Raw genomic sequence first — 23,280 nt, 5'->3', positions numbered from 1 at the left:
AATGCAAGATCTGTTGAGAGTGATAAATAAATCATGTAAATTTCATTGATAAAGGATTAGGTGCCATGTGAGGCTGCAAAACTTTTGTGTTTCAACATTTTATATATAATTTCTTTTTTCACATTCTGTCTTTAAATACACTAAAGTCTCCATTACATGGCTGAGACAAGGTTTTCTTTGAGGGAAACACTGAGGTTTGCCTGGAGAGGACAGTGGAGGGATGTGGGTTCAAATCCCCAGACCTAGCAGTGTGAAAATAGCTCAACCTTCAAGCTTGTGGTCTGGGTGTAAAATAACATCTGCAATCATTATAAAAGCTTGCATGTATCAGGAGAAAATGGAATATGTGTTTTGACTTGTGCAGGTCAAAATCAAATGAGTTTTAGGGGGAAAGAAAACCTTCCTAAAACCCCAATGACATCACTAATACCAAAGTCTCCCCATAGTCACGTTTATATTTAAATTGTGGTCAAGAAATTCATGAGAAATTACAACATATGTGTGTGTATGTGTTTAATGTAAGCCTGTTAGTAGGTGGTCCGAGGTGGTTAAAAAAAAGCCAGGGCAAAAGTGAGCAGCAATTCTACTTTTACTCCCAGGATGTGTGGTCAGTGTGATTTTCGAAACTGAACTCTGTTTCTCTCCCACCAGGGATCTGTAGAAATCAGTCAGCTCCACTCTGTCTGCTCTCTAATTTTGTGCTCCAAGTGACAGGCAAATAAAACGCAAGTCGTCATTGCGTCAGATGTTTCTTTGTAAGTTTGATTACAGGAACGAGAAAATAATGGATCTACTGCAAAGAGAGGATAGTTTTAGTTTTATCCTTAGCTACTTATTAGTGGTCACAGTGGGGCAGATGTTTTCAATAACACAACATAAATGCCAAGCCATGAGGGAGGCTTTTGCCAGGAATCTGTGGGGAAATGGATTTTGCTCCCACTATCAGAGGGCTGAGGTCCACAATTTAGCTGACAATTAAGGGGTTTCTGTGCTCTGAAACAGGATTTTTTTTTTTCTTTTTTTTTTTTCCCCCTTTCAACCTGCAGCTCTTTGTCTGAACTAAGTATAGATGCGTTATTGCAAAGTCTTACTTGGTTGTATTCTTTACAGAAAATACATGACAGGGTTTTTGTGATCTTCAAAAATGGCGCACAGTCAGCATTCCTGTAGGAATCTCAGGAAAATGAGAAAAATACTGCGAGGTTATGTTATAATTATTCCTGGATGACTTTTTAAATGTATTCTGTCGCTCTTAGGCATGTCTAAACTCTAAACGTGAACTGAAAATGCCATGCAAGTTTCATTTGATCTGCCAACCCTGTCATTGAAACCACATTTCTTTTTAATTAGTTTGAATAGGTTTAGCTGGTCAGGTTTATTCATTAATAAATGCATTGTTCATGAAGGTTTTTTATTTATCATCAGTGTTATCAGCAGCGAGATGACAGAAAATGACTTCTAGACAACTAGTAATTAATATTTTGTGAAAATGAATTGGCCACAATTTTAATAATTTGCCAAAATGCTGTTTAGTTGGGCAAAAATAGCAACTATTTTATGGTTCCTGTGTGAGTATTTGCTGTTTTTCTATGTTTGTAACTATTTCAAATTGAATGTGTTTGGGGTTTGAACTGCTGGTCAGATGAAATAAGACATTAACCTTTTAAAAACACATCTACATTTTAGGCCTCTGCTTGAAGATTGCTTACCCATAATAAAAAAGAGTATATCTCTGCAACCACAATAAAACATTATAAAAAAAAATAATATTTGTAATAATAAAGGGAACACTTTTGAGATTTGTTCAGATGTGTAAATATCAGTATATATGTCCATATTTTAATAATAGTTTTGCTAAGTCCAAAAAAAACATGCACCTCAGGTCAGGTTACCTGGCGCCGCGCTAGTGGCAGCCTGCTGCAGCAGCTCCCCCCTGAGAGCCCCCCTGCTGTAGTGAAGAAATTTCCCCTCGGGGATTAATAAAGTGTATAAAATCCAAAAAAAAAAAAATCAAAAATCAAAGTCCTCTCCCTGCCCCCCAATTGGGGGCTCTAGGGCTTAAAGGGTTAAGAGTACATGTGAAGGGCATGTTTTACTATTCTCTGACATTTCTTAAACCAAACAACTAAATAAAATTGGTTATTATTAGTCAAGTTGAATATGATGCATTTTATAAAATGTCCAAAGACATATGATACAGACTCGAAACTATACTATGTAACAAAGCACTTTCATTTATTCACAACGGCACGTGGAGCACTGCAATCCAGCCAGTGTTGCAGGGGATCTTTCAAATTAGATCCATGCTAAACCAATTCCATACAACATAAAAACACTATGATGTTATCAACAATAGAGTAGTTATGGTAATTTGCAGCAGCTACCAACAAGCCTTAATGAACGCACCAGATTCAATGGACAACTTGTTGTCAGCATGCTGGGAATTCCATGATTGCAAGTCTTAATTATGTTACAATAGATGGGAGCTGGACAAATATGTGTTTCCTTTTGCTGACCCCTGTTTTCTTTGAGCAGAACAAAATAAACATCTAATTTACAGTCAGGCTTACCACAAAGTACAAGGCTGCTTTGCACTATTAATTTACATTATGTATATGTACTGTTCATGCATCTGGCCTACTTTTTAAAGGACAACATAATCCTTGGAAACATACAGTACTGCTGCTCTTGTAAATGCCTATAGACATTTGATGCTTGAACAGCACTGTAGCTCTATTTTTAAAAGTCAACTCTTCTTTTGTGTCTGCAGATGGTTACTGCTCACCAGAATGGGATGGCATTGTTTGTTGGCCTAAGGGGCCTCCAGGAAAGCTTGTATCTACCGCATGTCCAGATTATATCTATGACTTCAACCATAAAGGTAAGACTGACCTGGGAAAAAGTCAGCAGTTGAAACCCTGAAGCTCATTTCAAGCTGGTGAAAGGGCACCAGGCTGCACTCTGGTTCTACTGCATACTGTACAATTAGAACTTGAGCTCCTTCAGAAAACCTCCAATGAAATGTATACATTCCTTAAGCTTTAAATCTGTAACTGAACATACACTTTTTTTTGCTTAATGTCTAGGACTAGCATATCGTCGGTGTGACAACAATGGGACGTGGGAGCTGGCCACAGCCAACAAGACATGGGCCAATTATAACGAATGTGCGAAATTCCTCTACCATTACAACCATAGCCATGAAAAGGTGAGCTCCATCCCATTTACATGCTCATTGACACAGCAACATTGCCTCCCTTCAAAACAATGACGACCAATAGCCTCAGTGGCTGTATCACCCAAGTAAATTGTCACACTTAAAATATTACAGCTTTTTCAGAAACTATGGCACCGTTTTACACTGCAATTACGATACCCTTGAAATGTGCAGACATTTGAGACAGGTCTTCTGGGTAATGTGTGGGGCGAATAAGCGTTAATCTTGTTTAATGAAATGTTGAGATGATGGCAGGGAGATAATGACAGGATAGTAATGTGGATACTTTGTTATAATACAGCTGCAATTAGTTAAATTTTTGGTCAAATACCAACTGAAACCACTGTCACATTTGTCTTAATTGCAAATTTCAAAACTTGACAGGAAGCATTTCCATCAGAGAAAACAAAGACCTCACTAATCGTGACTAACGCTGACAGTTACTCAACAGTGAAAAGGAATTTAGATCCAAAGACATGGGCCATACAGCTTTAAATATAATTATCTTATTGTTGTTACTGTTAATTTTTCATTTTCTTTAACAGAGTCTCTTACTTAAATTCTTTAAATGATCATCAAAATTACACACCCCACCAATTTGGCGGTCTATTACAACTGCAAAATTTTCCATCTTACACCTTTGCACGTCAACGACACTGCTGCCCTGCATCAGTACTGCTGCATGTACTTTCAGCATCACCCCCACTATATCTAAAATCTGAAAACACAATTTCCTAGTCAAACATACTGTACTATCGAAACGTAACAATTAGAAAAAAAAGGGTATTATAAAAATGAATAAAGAAATCTGTATTTTAGAGTCAAACCTGCGATCATACATGTGACATAGGCACTGACATCTCTACAACACCATGGTGCATGTTGAGAAAAACAGTTTTAAAAAACTAGACACGGCAGCCTTTCAATTCATCCCAATGTGACTGACGAAGGTCAATGTTACCTTGACTGCAGTTGCGCATGCAGTGTTCCTTATCCTATAATTGTGTGGAGGTTTAGATATCAGCACTTGCAGTGAAAAGTACTGCCGGGTTTTGTAAGAAGGGTAGAAAACATGTTGGCAATATTGATTAAAAACACACTCAAAGCAAAGATGTCAGTGGGCCGTGAAGGCTGTGAAAGCTGACACGCGTTGATTCTCACCCATTTTAGCCTTGAAGCAATATAATGCAGCTGTCCTCTTTATGACTTCAAATGTTCAAGTCGATGCGCTCCTCAGGGAGCAGCAGCTAATGACAAATATATATGCAGGAATGAGAGCACACACTGCAAAGCTGCCATACCACGGACCACCGCCACAACTTAAGACACACGTTTTTCTGGCACAAGCTCCCGTTGCTAAATGATAACAGCAGTGCAGTGTCTGGTTACATCACAAGGGGCTCTTGGCCCCTTTGGCATGTTGACGCACAGAGGGTTTGGTTAGTGGCTCTCCTTACAATGTCCTCTCACTGCCAGACTGCTGTTGGAAGATCAAACAACCCCACCCAGCCTTTCTCAGCTCCGTCACCAATGTCAAACGTTGTTGCCATCAGTAAAGTCTTAGTACTTAAGACGTTTCTGTAACCAGGTGGCAACATATTTTCAAATGCACGAATGTTCCCGCATGTTAACGCTCAGTTTCGAGGTAGAGGTTCTTGCGTAGCATAAATGTTTGGGAATTTTCCCTGTTTATTTACACATTTGTTTTGATTAAACCATCATAATGAAATAATTTGCTTAAATTTGTGTGGTCAAAACATTTTAAGCTACAATTGGCTAGTATAATGTGCATTGGCAAACAGCCTTTTCACACTGAGCACTTAGCTTAAATTACAGGCAATTATGCTTTTAAGCAAGCAAGTTTAAAACGACAATGCTACTGCATCGTGTCATGCAAAACATATGTCCTTCAAAATAAAAGTATAGTGTCAGAAATTCTGTAAACTTCAAAATAAAGTTAGACCTTTTCTTTTTACCTCAACTCTTTTTTTTTTTGTGCCACTCAAAAGGGCCCTACAACCCACCAGTTAACAACCACTGCTATAAATAACATGAGATTAAAAAGATAATATGAAATTACTGAATTTTGTCATTTCATTTGGGTAGCTGAGCTTGAACTTTTTTTTTTCATTTGTAAAAAAAAAAAAAAAAAAAAAGGAAAAAATTTCTGTCAATCATTTTTTTTAATTTATTTTTTTTTATAAAATCTGAACTAAAATATACCTACAGTACATTTAGTGTGGTGTATGTTTAATATTTTTAAATAATACATTTTTACATAATTGTTGTGTACGTTTCTATGACCTATCTATTATATTTATATACACATTTGTAATCAACATATTTCTGACAGTTTTCACTCAGTCCATCTGACCAGTTTACTTATGTTGTCATTACAGTATTTGATTTAAACAGTGGTTAGCCGTTATTTTTAAAAACCTTGATTTCAAGAAAAAATAAATGATTCTGAAAATAAAAAAAACCTGCAGATTAGGGAGGATATTCTATTAAATTTAAGAGTTTTTCTTCGTGTTGGTGTCCTATTCAAATCCTGACAGATTATCTTTTTCCTACAGGAGGTCTTTCACCGATTGTATCTCATCTACACAGTGGGGTACTCCATCTCTCTGGGATCACTCATGGTGGCTGTTCTCATCTTGGGATATTTTAGGTGAGTCGATGTCACCACTGCAATTTTGTAATCAATTCCTTTCAATCACAAATGTTCCCCAAAGAGCGCTTTTGATACAGGGTCAGAAATTAAGGTTAGAGCAGTTGCAGGATGGATCAAAACAGGGAGTGTAAATGTTTAATGTCATGATGGCATGACAAAAAAACTTTTTTTTTACCCTGCCATTTTATCAGCTGCAAACATTGAAGCAGAGGGCATATTCATTTCATGATGACTTAATGGATAAAAGAAGCTTTATCATGAAATCATGCAACTCGCCTCCCACTGGATAATCACACGATTCAATATTGTGTCACGGCAACAGCGCGAAGCATGCAAACTGTATCAAGCATTACCTCTGACTTTTACTTTGACTTTTAACAGACTACGATATGTCTACCTTTGAGGAGTCTGCCTCCAGGCTTGCAGTATTGCATGCCTCATTTTCTGACCTTTAAGTTCTTGTGTTATTTTTATGCTGATTTCAGGTTTCGATGACAAACAACCAAAGCTTAATTTGAAAATTCCACCAAGCTTACAATGATTACATTTCCTAAGCCACAATAATCAGAAGAGGTGCTTCTTTAACCCTTTTCCCCAATTGAAGCATACTGTATAAAGATAAAACACTTTTTCTTTATCTGCTTTATAAGATGTGAAGAATTTATACTCGATTTGAAAAGCTATGCTTCTCCAACTGTAGGACTATAGAAGATGAAAGGATTTGCTACAGATCCTGTGAATATCATCCTTATTTCGCTTCTGTCACCCTTGTGATAATTTCTTAAATGAAGAGAAACTCTAAAACACGGTTGAATAGATTTTTTTCCTGTAATTTATTTTTTATTTTTTTATCATTTTGATTTATGCAGGGTCGATTTGTCACTATTTGCTTATTTTGTTGAGCGTAGGGAGTATCAGGAATCGATGTGAAGGCACTGTTTACCATGTTTCCACCGGCGTGACTTGCTGTACAGGCATGCAGTCAGGAGGTTTTAGGAACGCTCCCAACTGGCACCAGGAAATCCACGGGCCAAATGAGTTTAATAAGTTATCCCAGGGGCCCATCTGACATTCTGGCTCTGTGCTCTGGAGAGCTCCAGCCATGTCTCCCCACCCATCAACACATCAGCTCTAAGACAGGCGGCTCATAAATGTTTTCCAGGGAGAGAAAGGGGATATTTTACATTAGCAGTTGTGTTCAGGATTTTTCACCAGGGAAATGTGCGCTAGATTAGTTTTCTTAAATCAATAGTTCTCTGAGGGTAGCTTGTCAAAACTTCAGCTCATTAATGAGACTTTAGAGAGGGAAAAGGTGGATGGACATAATTGTGGACAGAGTGGTCGAATGTTAGTATCCAATAACTCCTTAAGATTTTTTACTTTCGACTACTCTACCAGACGTTTGGAATTTTTGGCACTATATAATCAGTAAATATTATCATTGACTTGTTTTTCTTGACGGTAATAATGTAACCTTTACGGCTGTTGATCTTGCAAATTGATTCCACGGGGGGCGTGACACCGAAAGCCCACTCAATGGTAAATGTTTAGGATCTTCTGGACGAATTCTTAACAAACTTGTGCTTGTCTGGAGGTAAATTTGCATGCTTTTGCAGCTCCTCAACACATGTTCGCAATTTAGTTTTTACTGCTCACTTTGAGCGTAGCAATTCAATATTTGTGTTTTTCTAGCCCCTAAATCTTAATAACGTGTTGGGAGTCAGCGTGGAATTCAGCTGGCTCTAATTAGGATGAGTATTGTCAGTGTGAAAATAGCCACACACGCTTACATGAAGGTGTGCCAGTCGCCGCAAAACATACAATATTCAGCAGTCTATATTTTCACCTTGCTGCTGCGGTCTGTTTTCTCCCCAGACGATTACACTGCACCAGGAACTACATCCACATGCACCTATTTGTTTCCTACATGCTAAGAGCGATAAGTATTTTCGTGAAGGATGTTGTTCTCTACTCCGGATCGGCTTTAGAGAACATGGAAAGAGTCACAGTGGAAGACCTCAAGTCCATTACTGAAGCTCCTCCAGCCAACAAAACACAGTTTGTAAGTAAACAACACAGCTAAAACACACTTAAAGAGAGGTAGTCAACATAAAGAATCCTGTCTTTCAATAAATATAAAGAAAAGAAAAACTATCTTTTTACGGAACAAACCACATATAGCTGTTTTCATATAACATGCAGTATTTATGGTATGCCGGTAATACACAATAAACCCGCTAAAGATTTTTCAGTTTTTCTCTAAACAACATCCTGATTGGAATCATCAGTGTTTGATTGCTTTACATGTACAGAAAATTTGATTTACTGTGTAGTTTGGTGTTAAGCGTTTTGCTTCCAAAGAGGAAGTGATACATGTATTTTGCAAAGTCTCACCTGCGTTTCCAGTGCTGGAGCAAATAAACTGAACTGCTTGTCACCTTGCCAAGGTTTTACTGGGCTGGTACTTGGCTTTCCCTTTCAGAGTCAAGTTTTTTTTGTTTTTTTTAAGGGTTAAAGACTGTGTACTTTTCATGGATGCCTTAATACACAAACAATTTGTGCAATATATTAGGGGGGATACTTTTATCCTGTATGTCTCCAAAATGAGTTTTACTGCATTAAAATAGCTTTGCTTAAGTCGAGATATGACACAAGGAACGAACATACATGTTTGTGCTTTAGCATAATGCATACTGTAGTGTATGGAGCAAATAAGACCTGGTATTAAAACAGAAACTCGCCTTTGTCATTGGTTATCTTAAACTACTGTAGATATAACAGATACAAATTTGCATTACTCACTTTTCATTTGCTGCCTTTGACTGCAGATTAGTCGTTATTTGATCGACCTTTCTGATCCTAGCGTATCTGTCCTATATATCTTGGTAGAGTGATCCTTGTCACAGGGTTTATAAACCAAGCCTCAGTGGAAAAAAGTCAATAATGGACAGCTTTATACATCGACTTAATTTCTGATTTAAGAACCAGATGGTGTTTAGGAACACAAATATTCTGATCACAGACCTGTGTCTTCTCAGAAAGTGTAAACCTGACCCATGACAAAACCCCTGTTGAAGCCCAATGGTGCTTGTCAAAATGGATGAGAAAAGGTAGAGATGCCGGTAATACAACTAATCAGTGTGGAGAAAGGAGTGCTGAACTGGGGTCTTATAATCACGGCATGACAACACAGCTGCAATAGCCTGAAAGGGCTCTTTAATAACTGGAACTGAATTGATGACTGACTGTATCAGCATTGCCTCCTGCGATACGCATACATCCCGTCAATACAACAGCACATCATACTAACTGGATTCATAATAACCTCTGTTCAAACACAGATAATTTACGAACAAATAAAATATCGCTTTCAAAGCATAGTTTTGGGATGCTCATATTAAACCAGTTCATTCATTTATTTATTTACATATTCATTTGTCACTTTTATTCAGTCAATAACTTGTGTGAGTCTCCCAATTTTTAGTGTTCTCCAACGAAAGTCAGAGGGGCCCAGGGGAAATTCACAAGCTCCAAAAAATATATTAAAACATGTGACTTTAACGACTAACTGCTGCGGCACCTTCAATTCTCCAATTAATCTCTGCCTCCAATCCCGAGTTCACCCTTTATTGTGCTGATTACATTTCCTAATTTTACAATGAACACTTTTGGAGTATAACTATGCATTCATGTCGCATCACTTTTAAAAATAAATACAGCTGGTATGATAAATACATATATATATATATATATATATATACATATATTTGATTAGAGATGGAGGAGTCAAGAACATGTTTTCGACTCTCAAAGCCAGTGCATTATCCATCCTCTATTTCCTTTGTCATGTGCGGTATAGCTGCTCTAAATGCACATACATATAAAATAAATTAAATGTAAACAACCTTAGGGGCTGCTATCCTTCTCTTAAATGTCAAAGCCTTTATTATTATCAAAAACAAAGTATTTCACCTAGTGTTCCTAGAAATGACACTGATATTGGATTCTGCAGGTACACAATCCATCCAATAATCAGTTGGTCAGTGACCTACCACTGTGTTTGCAAAGCATAGATTGTAGAGAGAAGATTTCAGTAACAAGACTCTACGGAGGCATAGTTAGGCTGTACTTGGGCACAGCGGTACTTTGAGCTGAATGCTAACTAAATCAATAAGCCAACAAAGGCAGCGCCAATATCCTGACATTTAGGAGATAACATTTACCATCTTAGTTTAGCCGGTTAGCATGTCAACATTTGCGAAGTAGTTTTACAGAGAAAGCAACCAAATTGGAATTTTGACCTCACGATGGCGCTTGCTGAAAAGTTAGGAGATCAATAAAGTCTGTCAAGTTTGACTGAATCCAAGTGTCCACCAAGTCAGTGTATGATGATGTGGTTGAATATTATTTCTGGCATAAAGTATTCAAGTAACGTTTTATAAAGTAAATGTTTTTCACATTAATAATAAGCTCTTATTGTTTTTAAGGGGAAAAAAAATACAACTTCACTTGCCTGGTGTTGTTGCAGCCTACTGGGCATAGACCTCAGGTCAATTTGAAACTATTGGAGCCTTTAGCCAATCGACATTGACCACAATATCCGGCAAACTACACAGCTGCAACTACATTCAGAAAAGAAACGCTTTAACGTCATCGCACTTAGCCACCCATACTGGTTGTCAATTGGCCCACCCTTCAGAGTGGCTGAGCAAACGTAAATGCGAACAGGGTTTCCAGACTATAATCAATGAAAAAAACTGAAAGGTGTGAGTCTGGCAGCCCTGGTGCTTGAAGACTTTCCCGGAGCAAGTGTGTTATCAATGAGTCTTCAAGAGCGGTAAAGTCCAGACATTTGGAGTAAGCCTAAGTAATTACACTCCTCTTATCTGTAGCAAATTTCAAAACAGTCCATTCAATAATGTAGCTGTGGAAACATTTCACAGGAAACCTAAAACATAAACCTCACAACACTGAGTGAGGTGATCTGGGGATGTCACGCTTTTGCTTTCTCGAAAACTTGTAGGCTACCTGCTGGTCGTGTAGAGGAAAAGTCAAATTATCCATAAAGCACATCTGGCGACCATGAATGTCCAAACAAAGCTTAATGGCAAGCTATTGACCCTAAAATGCATTAGCAACCTAGAAACGTTCAACACCCGGTGTAATTCACTTTTATCAGTTCAGCAGTAATCTCCCATCTCTCTTTTCTCAAATTGTTTGTTTTTAAGAATGTTTGGGTATGAAAATGTCAAAAATGAAAAACTTTCTTTTTATCTAAAACACGTGTAGTGACCCAGGATATGCGATCACGTTACACTGTTACAATGCCTAGATACACAAGTGAGTCTGTTTGACTTATTGTCACAGTAACATAATGGCTGTTGCGACTGGTTTACAAATTTTAGGGAAGCATTTTACTATGCAAGGGTACAGGATTTACCGGAGGCTACTGATAATGAGGATTTAGTTTTTGTCTTCTTTAATAAATCAGGTCATTTAAAAGCAAACTGGAGCATTACATTTACAAGGTCATTCACAGCAAACGATCAAACAGTCAAACTACATCCAATTACTGTAACAGTCCCAAGGGACTTTATGAGTGATGAGAGAATCTCATAGTTCAACTATCTCAACCCTGCAACTATAAACATACAAGTAGTTTTCCTGGCCAAATTTCCAACTTGGGAAACAAGAAGATCTCTCAAGATCACTCTCCTGGAAAACTTTGCCACTCAGCTGCTGTGGTCACAGCTGGAAAAAAGGAAAGAGGTGCCACAACTTGCTCTAAAAGTCTTTAGTTTATCTGGAAACAGAACTACTTCAGCTGAAAAAAGTCCTGGAGATGCCTCATCTGTCCATCCTCGCTCAACCACAAAACAGTGGATCAGCGCGCGCTGTGAGCAACAACCACATTGCAATAATCACGTGACTGTGATCAGTGATTACTTTGCTAAGACGGTATAAATATCAAATAAATACAACCAATTAAATCCAACACACCGTTCCTTTAACTAGGGATGGGCATTTCAAGCAAAAGTATTGTTCAAAAATCACTCTGAATTATTCAACTATTCACCACCGCCCTGATGATCTGCTAGCTTTACCTGCAGATAACTTTTGACAGCTGTAGTATTCTTTGCATGTTTCTCCTGCTCGCACCAAGGCATCTAATCTCACAGCGTCGTACAGTTTTACCTGGCCAACTCCGAAACCTGATAACATGTTCTTCTTCTCCTTATGTTGTTTAATGGCACCTGGCAGACAGCTTTTAGGTGCATTACCTGCATTTAAGTGCCAACCAGGTTGTAATCCCTTACTCCTGTCAGAGGGTGGCGGTAAAAACAGAGGAAATAAGGAAGAGCGATAGTCGCATATACTAATAAAAAAAATTATATTTTGTATATTTTAATGACTATTTGGATATAAAAATCCTGACCTACCTGACCCTACCTTTAACCTTTCAAAAAGGTTACAAATATGATTTCAATCTGTTTTAACAATGCTATTTGTTTAAAAATTGACCCATGCATTTGAGGGTTAAATAGTTGCGAGAAATTTCAGTGCGGACCAAAGTGGCTGAGCGACCAGTGGCGTTGCTAAAGATGGTGAGGTTGAATGATTTCTGGGGTTTTGCGAAGTTAACCTCAATCAGCGTTCTGTGGCGTAACAGTAATTTAAAGCAATCACTTAAAATCACCGACTTTGAGAAATGTAAGGCATGCTGTTTCGCACCTTTCAATAAAAAGGCAATCAAATGCACACAATATAAAAAAAGGCATTCAGACCAGATATTAATTCAACATGAGGCAAGAGACGTGAATAAGGTCTTATAAGAGTAAAATTGAATAGGGGATAAACTAAAATACATGAAAACATACACACGAGACAACAAATTATAATGCAGCTTCAGTGTACTGGCCTTGGTTAAAGAAGCTAGGAGGGGCAGCAGTCCTCCAGTTTTCTTCAGATATATGGTGAATTAAAAGTGAATGTTTCCCTCCGTGCTTAGTTTTGACCCAAGGAGACAGTAAGCAAACCAGTCTCAGACAACCCGAGAGGTGTGAATGGTTCATAATGTAGCAGCAGGCGAGAAATGTATTTTGGCCCAAAACCATTCGGTGCTTTTTAAACCAATACTGGTCATTTTAAATTCAGTTCTATGGCACACAGGAAACGAGCGCAGACGTGAAAAAACTGCAGTGGTCCACATTCCTGCTTTTGGTGTAGTAGCATCATTATGAATCAGCTATCTGATTTAATGGACTAAACTGTATTTAAATTTTATATCATTGAACATAGTCAGCAGTCTAGAGTGGAATATTCCAGTGGAGATCAGCAGTATACTTCAAACCTTGTTGTTCACTAGCAGCTGTTTAATGATGTGTGACTGCAGTGTAAATGTTATGGTGTTTTACAGGGTGTGTTTTGTTTTTGACTCTTGAGTTTTGGTTGGCTCCACGTATACTCATCAGGTGCACACACTGTAAATCAAAATCAATGAAGATTATGACAAGAGTGGAAATGTATCAAAAGTATCTCTCTTGATTGTAATATATCATGTAGCTGAAATCAAAGTGCAATATCTCCCATGGATTTACATTACAATTATGAGAATAATTTTAAAAGTATGATTTTTTTGTCAATGGGATCAAATCTTTTTATTGATTAAATCTGCTATCCTCATCTACTGGTTTTTTTTTGTTTGTTTGTTTTTTGTTTTTTTAATAGATTAGCTGTAAGGTGGTTGTGACCTTGTTCATGTACTTCCTGGCAACCAATTACTACTGGATCCTTGTGGAGGGTCTCTACCTCCACAGTCTCATCTTCATGACCTTCTTCTCGGACAGAAAGTATCTCTGGGGATTTACTCTGATTGGATGGGGTGAGTTCTGATTTATTCACATTGTACTTCCGTGCATGTGATTACAATATAATCAGCAGACTTAATACCGTGTAAATTATTCTTATGCAAGCTGTTTAATTTTTTATCGTCTAATTGATATGCAAAGTAGTTCAACGCCTCGCGGTTATTTGCCTTTATGTCATATATAATACATGTAGTAAAGACTTTAAAGGAATCCTCATTTGAGTTCACATGCTCGGCAAATAGCTGATTAACTGATAACTGATAGCAGTGGGACTGCTTCAAATATGGTTGTTGCTGCAAAGAAGTTACAAATTCGAAAATGTGGATGTTTCAGTTACATTGTCAGGACAGGAGATCTATACAATCGCCACAGTTTCAAGGTGGACATCCAAGAAGACCAAGTGAACATTTGTGCCAAATTTTAAGAAACTCAATCAAGAAGTTCTTGGGATTTCGCATTCATGAGAACGGACAGCCAGATGGACAACCGAAAAAGATACTGGATCCAGCTACAGATATCATTGTTGTCGAGACATAAAAACTTTGGTTAAAACAGTGGGAGGCTGTCAAATCCCTTGATGATACTGCATCATAAACTAAAAGAGGATAACAGAGAATGACTCATTTCTGTAAGAACACTGCGTGACAGCGGGCTTTACAGTTCCTGCATTGTACACACTGTGCGTATACATTACATAAGCACAGCGCATACAATGTGGATGCTGTGCTTTCCTGGTTCTCCTCCGAAAATCACAGATTTAGGATAAATTTCACACACCGATAGCTATTTTATCAAATTAGCAAAACTAATTTGTACTATTTTGCAGGAGTACCAGCTGTGTTTGTGACCATTTGGGCAACTGTGAGAGCCACATTTGCAGACACTGAGTAAGTTATGTGCATAAATAGTATACACGTTATTCTCTAAATCTCAACTTTAATACAGAAAAACGGAAGTCATGAGTTGTTTAAAGCAAATGGTTAATGATGAAGAACATCACCTCAGCAATTTTGTTTTACTGATCACGTGTGTCTGTTTATACGCCCCATATGAGGCCATATCAACATATTATGGCCCACATAAGGGCATATAAACAGCAGCATTTCACCTCGCTTTCACTAATAAAGGCCTAAATGGTAAAATGAAGGAATTGAATCTAAAAAAAAAAATCCCAATTACTGTCCACAATTTACAAATCAATGCTAAAGTGTTGCTAAATTTGAGGACAGGGTCGAAAGCTGACAAAAGTTAATTCACACTCCACTTCTGGATGGGCGACCTTGCAGGGAGAAAACTGCCCTAAACCAACTTGTTGGGACCTCAGTCCCCTGTAACTATGGTTATCTGCTGTCTCCACCTTGGTCCTGCTCGAACACTGAAGACTCTGGAACAGAGAGCTTACAGCTAAGCTGGTATCCAGCAGCTGAAGCGTAAAACTAAACCCCATACTTCTCAGTCAGCAGGAGGGCAGCAGGATATTTGTCTCCCTTCTTGGTTTTGGGCAGAAAAACAACTCAAGCATGATAACAACCAACAGCTCAAACATGTGTCTTCAGCAGTAATTGGTAGAGCTGAGCAAAAATAATTCAAGTCAAATCTCTCTACAAAGGATGCCGAACAGGTCAGAATTGACCTAAATCAAGCAGAATCAATGACTTGAGTTTACAAGAGAGATGGGCTTTTCATCAAAATATTATTCAATATTTGCTGGGAGCAAATCGACTATTATTCAAAGACTTGCATCAGAAACTCAACAAATGCCATCAAACTTTAAAACCATCAACTTTGACAAAGCTTATGGAAGCATATCTTTCGCCATCATCTTTTAGATGAGGGCCGCCCTTTGTTCTGCACATCTATAATTAAACTTACTCCATCTGGTGACAAAGCCAGCCATTGATTGTTGATCTGTCTATTGATCGTCTGCTCGGTGCGTCGCCCTCACATGACTATGCATAGCTGTGGTAGACTTATGATATTCCAGTTGATTTTCACGTATGTTTTTGAAGAAGCTTCACACAGACCTTTTTGATGGCTAAAGCAGTCTCTTAATGTTTCTTCTGTTTGTACCGGAGCATCAAAACAAGACAAGAGAATAGTCGCATAAACGATTTGCTTTATCTATTCTAATGCCTATTCAAACATTTTTAAATACTGTGCCAGCCCTAGACTCCAGATCTATGAACTGTTCTTTCCACAAAAACTTAAATAATTCATGATAGCTGAGGCCAACTGAACTGATCTGATTCCAACAACAACAAAAAAGGGACAGACATCGTTATTTGCATGTCTTGGTGTAAACACAAAAAAAACTGTAATGTAAAAGCCATAGAACATGAAAGGGGCTTCATGGGTAACCTATGGATAATTAATCACTTAAAACGGAATTAAGGCCAAAAATATGACATAAATACTACTTTGTTTCTGAGTGCTTTCGTACAATACTTGACTCTACAAGTGTTACATAAATTTAGCAGGGAAGGGAAGGTGGAGCCAGTGCCTTATCTAAATCTCTATTTAAGTCCGATCACATTGAGAAATGATAGTAGAGATCATTAAAGACGCCAGAGTGCACCAGAGGAATTCTGGATAATCACATCTACCAGCTTGATCTGTGCATATTTAGCTCTTGCTGATGCCGGTTTTGTGGTTGTTTATTTGCTGCAGGTGTTGGGACTTAAGTGCAGGCAATTTAAAATGGATTTATCAAGTGCCTATCCTGGCGGCCGTCGTGGTGAGTACATGCTTGCACTTCTCCCCTGCCGTGTAAGAAATTATAGTAGTTCACTGCACCTGTCGCCTCATAGCATGTGGATAAGACATCCTATTGTGTTTGCAATTACACTTAATAATATCATTATGTTTCTATTTTCTCTTCAGGTTAATTTCATGTTATTTCTGAACATCATCCGAGTCCTGGCAACTAAACTACGAGAAACTAATGCTGGAAGGTGTGACACAAGACAACAGTACAGGTACTGAGTACTAACATGCAAATTTAATGTGAAATTTGTTTACATCGTAACGTCCCTGTACAGTCATGACTGAATGAAAGGTTGCTTCTCTTTACACTGGGCAACGCTGGAACAAAACAACTGTGGGTCATACAGTTATTAGGATTCAGCATGCAAATATATATATATATATATATATACAAGAAATATTTTTTTTTTTTGCATGGACAAATTTTATATAACCAGTGTTATCATTTGGGGTGAGCTTTTCAAGCACAAATATTATTTGATATTCACTGGGAACTAATTGACTATTATTCAAAGCCCCTCTTCGGTGCTGCATGTACATACAGACACAAAAAGAGAGTCACATCGTAAATTCACGCTCAAAAAATGCCCTCAAACTTGGAAAACCCTCACCATTGACAAAGCTGATTGAAGCGTTGTTTAGGCCATTGTTTGCTCTGCACATCTAACATCAAACGTACTCTTATCTGGTGACCAAGCCAGCTATTGATTGTTAATCTGTCGATGGACCATCTGCTCAGTGCTTTACTGTCAAATGACTGTGCATTAGCTTTGGTAGACTCATTATATACAAGCTTTACCTGACAGTGCACCTCATTTTTGTATATTTTTTTTAGATGAAGTTCATTAGACAACTTTTTGACAGCTTTAGCAGTCTTTTCATGTTTCTCCTGTTTGTATCGTTCATGCTTATCTCGCAATGCCACACACGTTTTACCACAGCCTGGTCGTAATGTGTTTTTCTTTTGTTGTTTCATGGCGGTTGGAAACAGCTTTTAGGTCCATTACTGCCACCTTCTGGCGGTAGCAACATATTATTACCAGCTGTCAGTACTGACAAGGGAAATAATACAATTGTGCATAAACTATTATATTTTTTATTTCTTTAAAGACTATTTGAAGATTTAAAAATCATAACCTATACCCAGTTATTATTCAGATCAGCAATTATCCAGTCAGATATTTTATCATGTAATAGTTTCTTTAGTCTATAAAGTGTCGGAAGATGGTCAACAAGACCAATCACAATTTCCAAAGTGGGCTTCAAATTGCATTGTTTAATCTGACAAACAGTTCAAAACTAAAGGATGTTACTTTTAGGGAGCTTTCAGAGAAAATATTTAGCATTTTTGCTTGATAAATAACTCAAAACGTCAGTGAAACAGCTCAACTGTCTTTTGATTAACAAATTATTAAAACTAAAGAAAAAAAGTTAATCAATAGAATAAATAGAATGAATAAATTCACAATCGTTTACCTTTAGAAAATTAGATCATTTACTTCTATAATGTGCAAAGGGTTTGGTTATTTGACTGTTAAGATTCTTTTAAGATGATAAAATGTTCCTGTTTTGTTACCGTTACAGAAAACTGTTGAAGTCTACGCTGGTGCTGATGCCACTGTTTGGTGTCCACTACATCATATTCAATGCCATGCCGTACACAGAGGTGTCTGGAGTTCCGTGGTTGATCCAGATGCACTACGAGATGCTGTTCAACTCCTTCCAGGTAAAGCTGCCGGGCTAGAAATCGCAGTGATGTAAATTTAGCTCTTGGGCTTCCACATAAATATTAATGTGTCCTTTCAAACTGAACAAACGATTCTACGTGTCCTCAGGGTTAACTTCCGTCACCAAAAAAACAATAAGATCGTCTAATAGTTACGTGTTGTTCAGTTGCTGACTTTTGGTTAGATCCTGATCAATAGAATGATAATGGTAGCTGACGATTGAAACTATTGTTCATACTATCAAGTAATACAGCTTAAATGTCCTATTAAGTGCTAAAGCTTGCTGGTTCATTATTAATGCAAGTAAAATCATTATTTTCTGTTTTCCAGGGATTCTTAGTTGCCATTATATACTGCTTTTGTAATGGAGAGGTAAGAACTCAAAAACATGTTGCTTTGTACACATTTGTAACTCTTGCAAAGTATTAAAGCTCTTATACTGCATGTCTAAACAAGCTCTTCTCTTCTAAAGGTGCAAGCTGAGATTAAAAAGTCCTGGAGCAGGAGAACTCTGGCCCTGGACTTCAAAAGAAAAGCAAGAAGCGGCAGTAACACATACAGCTATGGACCAATGGTATCACACACCAGTGTTACAAATGTCACTGCCAGAGGACCGCTGGCGCTCCACCTCACCACAAGGCTGGGACCGGTGCCTGTGAACGGACACAGGAACCTTCCCGGGTATGTGAAGAATGGCTCTGTCTCTGAGAACTCTATACCTTCATCAGGACAGGAACTCCACATCCCCGAAGAGGAGCATTCTGCTCACACACGGCCATGCGAGGACCAGAAACCCTCACCTGTGGTCGAAGAGGAGAGGGAGACAGTCATGTGACCTCCAGGGTGGGAAAAACAAATCATGAAACAGTCTCAGGATGGTCTAAAGGGGATTGCTGCACGCGTCAACACTCACAGTTTTTTCTCCTGTGAATTGAGCCAGAAGATTGCGGACAGATAAGGCTCAAGGCAAAAAGGGTGTATCACTTTTGTGAGCTTATTTGAGGGACTGTGCACCCCCATCGTCGTGGAAAATAACCCTCAACTCTTTCGCCAACCACCTGCCACAGTGAATGTGCAAAAGGCTGAGAGTAGACTGCCGTTTTTTTTTCTTTTCCACTGCCATAACTTATGTTATCTTGTCTTCTGTTTGCTTTGGGAGCAACACTCTTGTGGTCATCTTTTGTGCATAAATCAAACTGGGGTTTGGTGGTTACAGGAGATGCCGAGAACAGCCTTAATCACCGATGCAAAGCCAGGTGGGTTTTGAGTGCATTTAGTGGCACAAATGGGGGCAATTTTATCAAATTAACTGTAGACTTGGTTTAACAGATTATCAATGCTACTATTCTGAGTCATCTTTTCATGTTTTCTGGCATCTCATTTGTTCAGCATTGATTTAAATCCACTTCAGTATAAAAGGGAAGTTACTCAGGTAATTGAAGTCCTCTGTTGTTGCACACCTATTTTTTTATACTTTAAAAGTGGTGTTTTAGCATAATCTGCATTTCTCTCTGGAGGATGCTTGTAAAATAAGGCTGGTATTTTTTTTAATTTTTTTTTTGTCAAAATGTTGTACAGTTTCTGCTGTTTAGAACAACACGCTATTCGTCTCTCAAATGACAACAGATTTTGAATGGTTGAAATGAATGTATCATATTCGATTTCTCTTCAGAAAGAATCCTATCACACACACACACACACACACACACACACACACACACACACACACACACACACACACACACACACACACACACACAACCAAAGTGCAAATACCAAAGTAGGAATATTTCTTTAAAGGCTGCCTTTCTCTTTGGGATATAGTGCAAGTTGAACTTTAAGGAACTCAACTTCATGAAAAAAAAAAAAAAGGTATCAAATGTTCTCAAAGTTTTCAAAAAGATGAGATCCCCATTTAAAAACACAGGGTGCAGGAAGCAGTCATATATTCCAGTGGAATGCTAATTAAATGAGGAATCCAAGAAAATCTCAAATTTCTTTGGAATTCGGTTGTGGTGGATATGAAGGAAAACCCAGAAATGAAAAACATGCAGTAATTTTAAAAGGATGGTCCGGTGTTGTGCTGCTTTTTGATGTATATACAAGTCACAATGTTTACAAAGATCAGAAATACGTTATAATTGTGAGCTAAAAGTGTTCATGTCTATGTTATAAAGCTGTTTTAATGTATTGTTTTATGTTTGTTTATGGAATGTTGGCAATATTTTGATTTTGTATATAGTCCAAAACGGAACTGGTGAATATATGTACAGGTCAGAGGGCATTCATAGTAGCATTTAATGAATCATTCCACAAGATATCTTAAACTCTACAAGTTGTATTTTACCGCAACTTCACCTGTATGATTGGCAGAGGAGGTTACACTATCTATTATACCAAAGAGAAACGGCATGATGTGCTGCCAGAGAGAAGGTTACAGCGCAGGAATTTTCTTGTATTATCATCCACCACCTTGTTTACAGAGACTAAATTGTCTTGAAGTTGCAGTGAAATCAACCTCACCCAGATTTTTTTTTGAATCTCACTTTCAGGTAAGCAGCACTGAGAAGAACATTTCATAACACACAGTATCCAAGCAAAAATAGATCGAGGCCATTAATGTTTTTTTGTTTTTTTTAAAGTGTTGTTGTGTTTACATCCTCAACTTTGATTTTTTTTTTTTTTTAATATAAGTGATGTTAGTTTACCTGGCAAACATTTCAACTAAGACGTGACCAAATTTGTACATATTCAGTGTTCATGAAAAGCTAGTTTAATAGCTCCTATAATGACAGTAAGGAGCACAGACTTTTAAAAAAAAACAATAATAACAAACTACAATACCAGTGGCCCAAGACACATTAGTCTGTTGTATCTGGACGTCCCTCTTTATTTTCGAGCCACTCTCTGTCCTCGGCTTGACCTCAGATAATACGTCCATGGTGTGTTTTTATGTCCGGCATTCATGTCACGTGTGTGGAGGGACAGCGTGGCTTTGACCCAGGTGCTAAAACCGTCATGAGGAAACGCTCTGAAAAACCGGCGGTCCTCTGGGCAAAATGTCTCTGCAGGCAATGTTGTCCGTCTCTCCGTCTTCGTCGGAGTTCGCAGTCGTTCACGCTGACGTACCAGAAACCTTCTCCGCTGTGGAGGTCTGCTCCACTCACCGAGCACGCGAGCTGGTCAGCTGGCTGCATTGGCCAAGTTCAGCGCTTTACCATGCGACCGCTGAACCCTGATCCCCGACAGCTCTCGCGAGACTTGCCGTGCAGATTTTTGACATGGTATAGCTAAAAGTAAATAACATTATTTTTCCAAGGATATTATCAAGGTTATCAAAACCATATATATATATATATATATATATATATATATATATATATATATATATTCGTTTTTCTATATTTCTATCTTTCGCCTTACATAACAAAAGCCTTGTGGTTGTTTGGGAGTTGCTTGGCCGAGTCCTATTGTTGCTATAGCAACTCCAAGCCATCAGCTGGCACAGCCACTGGCCTCCTGTCCCTCTTGCTGTGCTCTTTGGTCTCTTCACACTTACACTTACTTACTGAATTACGCTCCCAATTCACCGATTCCCAGTTTAGCAGCACTCATTGCTAAACCCATTAAGTATTCTGTTTTAAAACTTAAAGCCTGGTCTCTTCCAGTTTGTGCAACCTGCAAATCTAGCCTGCAGCTATTTACTATATCTAAAAGAGTAATACGAAACCATATTTTACTTCAGATTAGGCTACTTCACAAACAGTTTTCCCACTGAGCAAATGTTCAAGAATGGTCTGATATTTTTTTTTTTTTTTTTTTTACCATTTTTCTTGTCAACAATCCCATTAAAAGTTAAAACCAGTAAAGATTTAGCTTTTAAATAAATTCTGATTTAGCTTATTCCCTTGTGCAAAAGAGCTAAATTGTTGTCTATAAACTATTTAAAAAATACACGTGAGCCATGCATTCACGTTATCCTTGATAACTTCAATCTGTTTTTTGACAGTCAGCTCGAGCATTTCCATGGGGATTGGCCATGATTGTGACTATACGTTGAGTGGTCTGACTAAAGCAGTAACTGAGGTTGAGTGAAACCCCCTGTCACTTTATGATACAGTAACTTACTACTCTTAAAGACCTCATTTTTCTCATTTAGTTGAGTCTTTCAGTCGGTATTGACTGCATTTTTCTTTACTCTGAATTTAGCTGAATCTGTAAACTATTGATGAATATGTTATTGCACTGTTGCAGTACCTCCTCATACCGAAAATGACAACATTGGTTGCTCGTTGAAGGGTGTTAAGACGACCCATATTTACGTTTATTGTGACCTCGAGTTGTCGTAGATTTTATGTCAGTGGTGATGGTCACCCTGGAGACCACTGTTGGTGCCACATGTAAAAACAACATTCACTTTTTTAAAACTTAAATCCTATATTTACTGTGCACCAGATATGTAATGCAACCTACACATCAAATATTATTTTAACCCAAACAAAGATCTTTTTATAAACCTCACCAAACAGTTTAGTAATGTTACCATGACGGCAAAGGACCAGTTCACTTGTCGCTGGTATTCTCCAACAGTCAAATGACCTATTCTGTCATTTAGATGTGAGGATGTGTTTTACTGTTGTATAATTCCAGACCGTTTTTCCATTAAAGATCTGGCAGTATCTGAGTATGAAAATCTTTCCATTGAAAAAGACCTGGAAAATTCTTTTGAGCACTTTAATACCCTCCAACACAGTATTTTGTTCTGATTGTATCATGTAATATGATTGTGTTTTGGAATTAAGTGTATAACAAGGCCAATAATAATAGAGCTAATGTTGTATTTCATTGTTTTAAATACCTCTCATGGAAGTATAAAGTGTGTTTCATTGTCATTTATTTATCTTGTGCTCAAATGTTCTCAGTGGAGTCAGCATTAGTTTTCATGCTTTCGATACAATGCGTGGGCAGTGTTGGCTCACCATCTCATGACTCCATTGTGACGTAGGCATGTTGTAGGTATCAATGTAAGCT

General features: G+C 38.0%; 1 protein-coding gene across 1 annotated transcript in view; it reads left to right on the top strand.

The window, feature by feature from the left end:
• Positions 1-21,618, top strand: part of pth1r (parathyroid hormone 1 receptor) — a 47,495-nt gene extending 25,877 nt beyond the window's left edge. Inside the window, exons 3-13 of the mRNA XM_069157611.1 lie at positions 2,771-2,881; positions 3,087-3,208; positions 5,794-5,888; positions 7,767-7,953; positions 13,620-13,773; positions 14,586-14,646; positions 16,427-16,493; positions 16,640-16,734; positions 18,107-18,248; positions 18,580-18,621; positions 18,722-21,618. Coding sequence (XP_069013712.1) covers positions 2,771-2,881; positions 3,087-3,208; positions 5,794-5,888; positions 7,767-7,953; positions 13,620-13,773; positions 14,586-14,646; positions 16,427-16,493; positions 16,640-16,734; positions 18,107-18,248; positions 18,580-18,621; positions 18,722-19,084 — 1,439 coding nt within the window. The 3' untranslated portion in view covers positions 19,085-21,618. The remainder of the gene's footprint in view (positions 1-2,770; positions 2,882-3,086; positions 3,209-5,793; positions 5,889-7,766; positions 7,954-13,619; positions 13,774-14,585; positions 14,647-16,426; positions 16,494-16,639; positions 16,735-18,106; positions 18,249-18,579; positions 18,622-18,721) is intronic.
• The last annotated feature ends 1,662 nt before the right edge of the window (positions 21,619-23,280 follow it).

Source organism: Embiotoca jacksoni, unplaced genomic scaffold (genome assembly GCF_022577435.1).
Source record: "Embiotoca jacksoni isolate LCO1_2020_lvr unplaced genomic scaffold, fEmbJac1.0.p SCAF_22, whole genome shotgun sequence".
Lineage (NCBI taxonomy): Eukaryota > Metazoa > Chordata > Actinopteri > Embiotocidae > Embiotoca > Embiotoca jacksoni.
This window is presented reverse-complemented; position numbering and strand designations above follow the sequence as displayed.